Raw genomic sequence first — 10,000 nt, 5'->3', positions numbered from 1 at the left:
TTACAGACGCCAGGCTGTCTGTCACAGTGTTACAGACACCAGGCTGTCTGTCACAGCGTTACAGACGCCAGGCTGTCTGTCACAGTGTTACAGACGCCAGGCTGTCTGTCACAGCGTTACAGACGCCAGGCTGTCTGTCACAGTGTTACAGACACCAGGCTGTCTGTCACAGCGTTACAGACGCCAGGCTGTCTGTCACAGTGTTACAGACGACCAGCTGTCTGTCACAGTGTTACAGACACCAGGCTGTCTGTCACAGTGTTACAGACACCAGGCTGTCTGTCACAGTGTTACAGACACCAGGCTGTCTGTCACAGTGTTACAGACGACCAGCTGTCTGTCACAGTGTTACAGACACACAGGCTGTCTGTCACAGTGTTACAGACACCAGGCTGTCTGTCACAGTGTTACAGACACCAGGCTGTCTGTCACAGTGTTACAGACACCAGGCTGTCTGTCACAGTGTTACAGACACACAGGCTGTCTGTCACAGCGTTACAGACGCCAGGCTGTCTGTCACAGTGTTACAGACACACAGGCTGTCTGTCACAGTGTTACAGACACACAGGCTGTCTGTCACAGTGTTACAGACACACAGGCTGTCTGTAACACTGTGACAGACAGCCTGGTGTCTGTCACAGTGTTACAGACGCCAGGCTGTCTGTCACAGTGTTACAGACACACAGGCTGTCTCTCCCAGCATCTCCCTGCTGTCTGTCAGCTCCTCTCTCCTCTCTCTACCTTTCTTGGTGGTGTCCAGTTCCTCCTCCAGCGTCTTCACTTCCTGTTTCAGAGTCTTGTTCTCCTCCTCCACTCCTCCTTCTCCTGATCCCTTCTTCCCTGCCTCTGGCACCGTGAGGCCTGCACTGCTAAGCTTCTACAGAGAGAGAGAGAGAGACAGTAGGTCAACATCAAACTTGTACTTATGGCTAGTTTTCTGTAGTTGTATGTACATACATTATATGTATGTATGTAGGTGTATGTACTGTATGTTTGCATGTTTATTTGATGGAATCTTCTTGTACTCAGTTGACCGCCCCCTTTTATTGTTTACCTTCCTTATGTCTCTGTTGCTTCTTGCTGTCCTCAGTTTACCTGCTTTTTACTTCACTGTTTTAATCTCTTATTTTGTGCAAAGCACTTTTGGCGACACGTGTTTTAAATGAGCTATAAACTCTATGATACGACAGCTGTTGTCAGTTTGTCTCTGTATATTGTACAATATAAAGCATAATAAATCAGGTTAACAGATGGAACTTCCAGCGTCTGTTTTATTTCTACTGGTTGATTTGAGAGCGTCTTACATAAAGTAATGAAGTCAAGTTTATTAGTATAGCACAGTTCATACACAGGGTGACTCACAGTGCTTTGACATGATTAGAATATAAAGATAAAAATACAATAATTACAATCAAATAAAACAATGTGAGAGGTGTAGACAGACAGGAGCGTTCACACGTTCCTGTCTGTCAGACTGTTAGCAGCCTGACAGACCCCTAATCCACCTGACCATCTGGAGACACACACACACACACACACACACACACACACACACACACACACACACACACACACACACACACACACACACACACACACACACCAAGTATTTTGTGTTTTAGGTGAAGTCTTTTCTTGGCACTTTGGACAAACACATTGTCATGATCAGAAACAGAGAGAGTGGAATGGAAGTCCTCCTCTCCACCTTCTTTTCAGCTGTGGCTGACAGACATGGTCTCAATTATACGCATGGAGAGACTCAGGTTCCAGAGGATCAATTCATTGAGGACATTTTTTGTTATCTGGGATCCGTTCCTGATCTATTTTGATCAGGCTAAAAACGACAATTGACTTTATTTTGGACCACTTGTAGTGGATCCCTTGCACACTATTTATTTTAATTTTTTTGTGGGCACACAAGCATTTGACATGACTGGTAGCACCACTTTGTAACAGTGTAATGTTGAATGTATGTATTATGTATTTTGTTCTCTTATTTTTTTCCTGTTCTTGTTTTTCATGTTCTGAAAACGTAAAATAAAATATTGAAGAAGAAAAAAAGAAACCGAGAGAGCCAGAGTCCAGAGTCACATGGCAGCACCTGGGGTAAGAAAGGCAGATGCAGTGAGCAAAGATGGATGATTTAATATTCCATAGCTCTGACCCGACCAAATCTAACATCTAACTGACATCACTATTGTGAACACAAAACAAAGAACATGTCTGATATAATATGATATGTGTTTGATTCAAAACAGAGGCGACAGAGTGTTCATGGTGGCTGCCCTTAATCTGTGGAACAGTTTACTGTACCTGTCCACATACAAACTGCTGAGTCCTTTAACCCATTGATACGTGATGCAGCATTTGTGTGTATATCCCTCATTTGTGTGTGTATCCCTTTAAGACCTTAAAGCCTTAAAGGGATACACACACAAATGCTGCATCAGGTATCAATGGGTTATGTTGCTACTAAAGACTCATCTTTACTCTGTGGCTTTCAACTGGAGCTGAGCTGTCATTTCCACTTACTGTGTTTATCTCTGTTTATTGTTTTACTATTTCTTAATTGTACTGTTTTATATTGTATATTTGCTTACATGTTAAGCACTTTGGTCAACTGTGGTTGTTTTAAATGTGCTATACAAATTAACTTTGCCTTGCCACTATAAAGCATCCTATCTGTGTCGTTTTGACTTTTTATTGAAAAATGCTTCCACCAGATTAAAGAAAAGATATTATGTGATGTTGACATGTTTTTGTTTTGATGTAAATGTGCACATTTGTTTAACAAGCGGTTTGGGGAGTGCTAAATCCATGTAATCCGTACAAGGATTGTGCCAACACCCCTGCTGCCTGGACCGATAACGTTAGCCAGCTAACGTTCGCTAGCCACAACAGCTAACATTAGCGCTAAACAAATCCACTGCCTCCTCCCCAGGTTTGGCTGAATGTAATGCCAGCTCAGAACTTTCTTACGGGACAGGGATTGCAAATCAGCAGAGTTGGCGTTGTCGAGAGAGCTGAGTGCGCGCTGTCCCTTTGTTCTTGTGACTAGCAAGCAGGAAGTCGCCCAGTGTGGAATTTGAGACCATCGTCTCTGTATTCAGCAATGTTCCGCCCCATCGGTTCCCACAAACGCAGGCGGGACTTGCCCTGAATTTATACATTCAAAATGTGCAGGAATTGCCAAAGATATGTGCGATACCCGCAATCCTGCGCCGAATTTTAGGCCCTGATTGGTAGCATCCATGTCGTGTTAGCTTGTCGGGAAGAGGGCTAAGGGGCTATAATGTTAGGCTACATTTTGGCCATTTTCAAAGAAGTCCCTTTTGACCTCTCACCTCAGGATATCTGAATGAACGTTTTACAGATAAGGAGCACAAGCATGTTTCAACAACACAGCATAAATCCACAGAACAATGGATGACATCACTGATGATGTAGCTTTGACAGACTTTTCCACAGCCTGATGTGGCGTCAGACAGACAGAAGCATTACCCAGAGTAAAACATGCCCCGCCCCTCCCCCTCCAGTTAACCCCACCCCCACAGTTTCACCCCGCCCCCCCAGTTAACCCCAACCTACACAGAGAGCGACAGGTGTTCATACCAAGTGCCCCCTAACATCACACTGCCCTCCTCAGTGCAGCAGGTGACAACCACTAGCTGCTGTGTGTGTGTGTATGTGTGTGTGTGTGTGTGTGTGTGTGTGTGTGTGTGTGTGTGAGAGAGTGTGTTTTAATATATTTCATTAGTAACTGCCTCTGCCCAGAGACAGACCATAATGTCTATATCTCGGATACAAATAATGTAAAAAAAAAAAAAAAAAAAAAACTATGAATGGATAAAGATAAATGGAAATTAACAGATACAAATACAACTAGATGAATCAGTGAATGAGTAAATGTATTTTTTACATATCACCTGGCTATAATGTACCACTGAAAGTCTCAAGTGTGAAAAGTCTCTATAGAGACTGTGTGTCTGGCACACACAGGGTTAATCTCCGGGTCGGCTCAGGCTAAAGTCAGGGGCACCCGGGAGAGAGAGCGTGTGTGTGTGTGTGTGTGTGTGTGGTTAGTAACAGAGCGTTATGGACTTTCCAGCTTCTGTTCAGCTCATCTCCACCCACACCAACAGGTGTGCATACTCTACTCCCACAGCTGCCGCACACACGTACACACACGTACACACACACACACACACACACACGTACACACACACGTACACACACACACACACACACACACACACACTTGGAAAGCCCCCTGCGGTCTGCAGCACATGGTTCCTCTCAGTCACAGTTTCATAAAGTGAGAAAGTGACCATTTCATCACTGATCCTGTGATCCATGTGATGTAGTCTTTAGATAATATCAGGTTGTTAGCTAGCTAACCATAGCATCTGCTCAGCTAACCATCAGGTTGTTAGCTAGCTAGCTAACCATAGCATCTGCTCAGCTAACCCTCAGGTTGTTAGCTAGCTAACCATAGCATCTGCTCAGCTACCCCTCAGGTTGTTAGCTAGCTAACCATAGCATCTGCTCAGCTAACCCTCAGGTTGTTAGCTAGCTAACCATAGCATCTGCTCAGCTAACCATCAGGTTGTTAGCTAGCTAACCATAGCATCTGCTCAGCTAACCATCAGGTTGTTAGCTAGCTAACTATAGCATCTGCTCAGCTAACCCTTGGGTTGTTAGCTAGCTAACCATAGCATCTGCTCAGCTAACCATCAGGTTGTTAGCTAGCTAACCATAGCATCTGCTCAGCTAACCCTCAGCGTCTTCTTGTTAACAAATCACTATGTAACATCTAGTAGCAGCTAGCACAGTGGCGGCTGCACAGCTTTTCTTCTTGGTGGTGCTGAGGTGCAGCTGAAATATTCAGTAGTGGGGCTGAGAGATGGCCAGACGGACGCGCCACCTTCAAAAGTCACTTTCAAGCATTATATGCCAACTATAAATGCCTCTGTTGATTCACAAACAGCAAGTCCAGTTTCAACAGCATCACAGACGAGCCGCGCCGGCCTACACACTGCATAAACCAGTGGTCACCAACCTTTTTTAGCCCAAGACCCCTGACTGACCTCAGGCTTGACCCCTGACTGACCTCAGGCTTGACCCCTGACTGACCTCAGGCTTGACCCCTGACTGACCTCAGGCTTGGTGAAACGTACGATTGCACATATTGAGGTGCTGAGAGAACAAGACAGCCCAGATTGTACTTCCAACTTGAGGCCGTTAAATTATTGGGTCCAACTTCCAAATTGATGCAACCGAGACAACTAGCATCAAACTAGCATCTAGCATCACAACTAGCATCACAACTAGCATCAAACTAGCATCTAGCATCACAACTAGCATCAAACTAGCATCTAGCAACTAGCATCACAACTAGCATCAAACTAGCATCTAGCATCACAACTAGCATCAAACTAGCATGTAGCAACTAGCATCACAACTAGCATCAAACTAGCATCACAACTAGCATCAAACTAGCATCTAGCAACTAGCATCACAACTAGCATCAAACTAGCATCTAGCATCACAACTAGCATCAAACTAGCATCTAGCAACTAGCATCACAACTAGCATCAAACTAGCATGTAGCAACTAGCATCACAACTAGCATCAAACTAGCATCTAGCAACTAGCATCACAACTAGCATCAAACTAGCATCTAGCATCACAACTAGCATCAAACTAGCATCTAGCAACTAGCATCACAACTAGCATCAAACTAGCATCTAGCATCACAACTAGCATCAAACTAGCATCTAGCAACTAGCATCAAACTAGCATCAAACTAGCATCTAGCAACTAGCATCACAACTAGCATCAAACTAGCATCTAGCAACTAGCATCACAACTAGCATCAAACTAGCATCTAGCAACTAGCATCAAACTAGCATCTAGCAACTAGCATCACAACTAGCATCAAACTAGCATCTAGCATCTAGCATCACAAGTAGCATCAAACTAGCATCTAGCAACTAGCATCACAACCTAGCATCAAACTAGCATCTAGCAACTAGCATCACAACTAGCATCATGCAAGCCGTAACTGTCTTGCTTAAAGGGAGGCGTTGCCCATTTTCAGCCCGCTTTGCAGCTGACAATGTCAGTACTGATGCAGCTGGGCAGCCTTGACCTTGTCTTCATGTTTTCCTGCACTTTATTCCAGCTCTTCAGTATCAGAATGAGTTACGCAGTAGGTATTTACATATATAATGAGTTACGCAGTAGGTATTTACATATATAATGAGTTACGCAGTAGGTATTTACATATATAATGAGTTACGCAGTAGGTATTTACATATATAATGAGTTACGCATAGGGATGCACGATATATCGGCAATCATATCGGTATCGGCCAGTATCGGCCGATTTTTTAACATATCGGTCATATCGGTATCGGTCAGATGTTGCAATGTTAATATCGGTTATCATTATCAGCCAAATTCTTCACATTGATATGAAATAATGCAGTAAATCTATGATTTATGGGCTTTTCCAAAGGCTTTGCAAATAAAGAAATGCATAACTTTTTCAAATTCAGTGTTAACATGTGTTTTTCAGTATGTACAAAATGTGATGATCATAAAAATGTGGTTTTATACAGATCATATCGACATCGGTAAATATCGGTTATCGGCCATAACAGCAATGTTAATATCGGTTATCGGCATCGGCCAAAATTTTCATATCGGTGCATCCCTAGTTACGCAGTAGGTATTTACATATATAATGAGTTACGCAGTAGGTATTTACATATATAATGAGTTACGCCGTAGGTATTTACATATATAATGAGTTACGCAGTAGGTATTTACATATATAATGAGTTACGCAGTAGGTATTTACATATATAATGAGTTACGCAGTAGGTATTTACATATATAATGAGTTACGCAGTAGGTATTTACATATATAATGAGTTACGCAGTAGGTATTTACATATATAATGAGTTACGCAGTAGGTATTTACATATATAATGAGTTACGCAGTAGGTATTTACATATATAATGAGTTACGCAGTAGGTATTTACATATATAATGAGTTACGCAGTAGGTATTTACATATATATAGAGATATTCCTGTAGTTGTTTTTCTCTTTTCTCTCTTGAGTTTACTCGTTCACTCCTCTGTCTGGAAGTGGTATGACTGTGAAGTTAGCAAGTGGGTCACCCTGTTGGGCTGTAAGAACATCATTACCATGTCTCTCTTGTGTATGACTGAAGGACCTCTGTATGTGTGTGTTGGCTCCCCCTAGGGGTTAGAATCTTAGAATGTACATATTAGGCATACTAAAATGGGTCTATCCCCATTTGCTCAAGCTCACATTCATATAATACATGTTGTGAACGTGGTGCAGAACTATACTAACTATAGGAGAGCAGAGAAGGAGGAGAGACTACAGGACTATACTAACTATAGGAGAGCAGAGAAGGAGGAGAGACTACAGGACTATACTAACTATAGGAGAGCAGAGAAGGAGGAGAGACTATCTAGGAGGTGAAGACCTCTCCCCTCTGATTTGATAAAGCTGTTAAGTATCTGAACTGTACATTTTTTATTTTTCGTTTGTATCCAACAGGAGAGCATATGAATGTTCTCCCCTCTCTGAAGCGTGATACTCTGATCCACAATGTGATGTATGACACGATGGTAAGCGACCATGTAATTTCTTCTGTTTTTCCTGTGTGTTCTTTTTCTTTCGTTCATGTGTTTGTTGCTGGACTTGTTTTCTGTTGAACAAAAATCTCCAATAAAGCATGAGTATAAAAATAAAAAATAAAAAACGAGTTCCACATGACTCTGGACGCAGAAAGGAACAGATGTTGCTCAAGGCGGCTTCGGGAGCAGCTGTTACCGTTTATCCACAGAGAATCAGCAAGAAGTGTGTTTTCTGATGGATCTGACTGCTGCCTCAGAGGACCTGAGAGGATATCTCACTACTACAATAAGGCAAGGGGGTTGTGGTGGCGCACAATTGCTCAACTTGTTGAGCAGGCGATAGTTCTAGTCACCCTAAAAGCTGTGAGTGCCTGAACCAAGATCACCAAGCTTCATTCATCATTTCATCATTGGTTCCTGTGGACCATCTGAGGGTAAAAGGCTTTCTGGGCCACATGAAATCTCACGTGATCTCATCTCATGGCTTTTCTGATCACTGCTATGCCGACGACACTCAGCTCTACCTCAACCCCCCCCCCCCCCCCCTCGCCCCTCAGACACCCGAATTGAGGCACGCATCTCTGCATGCCTCAAAGACATGGGCGCCTGCCCACCACCTCAAGCTCAATCTTGGTGAGACAGAGCTAGTCTTCCTCCCAGGGAAAGACTGTCCTCTCACAGACCTCTCCATCTCCACTGACAACACTACTGTGTTACCCTCTACAACGGCCAAGAACCTCGAAGTGATCCTTGACAACCGGCCTACATCGCAGCGACTATACTGCTCCTGTAGGTTCAAAAACCCGCAAAATCCATCCGTTTCTTACGAGAGAAGCTACACAACTCCTGGTCCAGTCACTTATCATCTCCTGCCTGGACTACTGCAACGTTCTTCTGGGTGGGCTACCTGCCTCTGCCATCCAACAGTTATACCGGTAGTTCATTCAGAACGCTGCAGCCCGTCTGGTGTTCAACCAACCTAAATTCTCTCATGTCACTCCCACCTTCTGGGACCTTCACTGGCTTCCCATCTCAGCACACATCAAATTCAAGACACTGGTACTGGCCTACAGGGCAGTACACCAGACAGCTCCTCTGTATCTGCAATATATGGTCAGGTTCCAAACCTCGCATCGCTCCCTCCGCTCCTCCACCCGTCCAGATCGCCTCACCCCTCCATCGCTACGTGGGCTCAAAAGTCGCTCTTCTCGATCGCGACTCTTCTCGATCCTGGCGTCACAATGGTGGAACGAGCTCCCCCCTTCTGTCAGGACGGACCAATCACTGCCCATCTTTAGGCGGAGACTAAAAACACACCTCTTCAGGCTCCACCTGGGCCCTTCTTGACCTAACATCTTTCTCCCTCTTCTTCTTCTAAAAAGAAAAATCTAACTAATCTTACTTATTCCTTCTCAAACTACTTTCTAGAGGTGCTACTCTATTCGTTCAAACAGTCCTTGCTGTCACAGACTGTGTTGTGGAGTTGATTTCTCTACTGTTGAAAAAAGTGTGATATTGTTAAGCTGCTTTGGATAACAGCGTCTGCTAAATGACATGATGTCATGTAAAGCTTCTTCTAGCTCGCCCTCATCTCCTCTCTCCTCTTAGTGGGCCGGTTAAGCAGAACAATTGTCCATTTTGTGATAAAAGCAAAAGGCCTTCCAAAAACTGGATATTTGGGGCATCATGATTCTTTATCTCACAGCCTAAAAACTGTAACTGCAATCAAGTTTGGTAGACTAATGTGATGGTGTGAAATCATACATTTCTTATGATTAAGAATTCAAATTTGGACATTTAGAATTACTCAGAAGCTTCCTTTTATATCAGAACACTCAAAAGAAGTGATTGTCAAACCTGCCCAAACCTAAGCTCTTGAATTGTGAGTGAGAGGTTAGTATAGATAGTTAGTCTAGTCATACTGTAGTAAGACAGTGTGAACTAAAGAATCAGTGAAACAAACATGAATTCTGCACACGCGCCATGATGACACTTTACTAAGTATTTAATGAACGTGACAGACTGACGACACGTCACCGTTTACATGCTTTGAATTAGAGCGGATTCAGTCCAGCGTTCAATCCCTATTGATCCAGTATTGATAAAGTATTGATAAAGTATTGATCCAGTATTGATAAAGTATTGACAGCAGCACCTGGCTGACCACATCCTCTGTGCTCAGTGTAACTCCTACAGAACATCTCCTCCTCTGTGCTCAGTGTAACTCCTACAGAACATCTCCTCCTCTGTGCTCAGTGTAACTCCTACACAACATCTCCTCCTCTGTGCTCAGTGTAACTCCTACAGAACATCTCCTCCT

At 43.5% G+C, this 10,000-nt stretch overlaps 1 protein-coding gene across 1 annotated transcript in view; it reads right to left on the bottom strand.

Moving 5' to 3' along the window:
* The window catches only part of bcap31 (B cell receptor associated protein 31), a 60,828-nt gene that overhangs the window by 11,446 nt on the left and 39,382 nt on the right, over positions 1 to 10,000 (bottom strand). The window contains exon 6 of the mRNA XM_083657135.1: positions 742 to 877. Within this exon, the coding sequence (XP_083513261.1) occupies positions 742 to 877 (136 nt within the window). The remainder of the gene's footprint in view (positions 1 to 741; positions 878 to 10,000) is intronic.

This window comes from Poromitra crassiceps (genome assembly GCF_964638095.1).
Source record: "Poromitra crassiceps genome assembly, chromosome: 20".
Classification (NCBI taxonomy): Eukaryota; Metazoa; Chordata; class Actinopteri; order Beryciformes; family Melamphaidae; genus Poromitra; species Poromitra crassiceps.
Note: the sequence above shows the minus strand (reverse complement) of the source record. Positions and strands in the feature narration are given on the sequence as shown.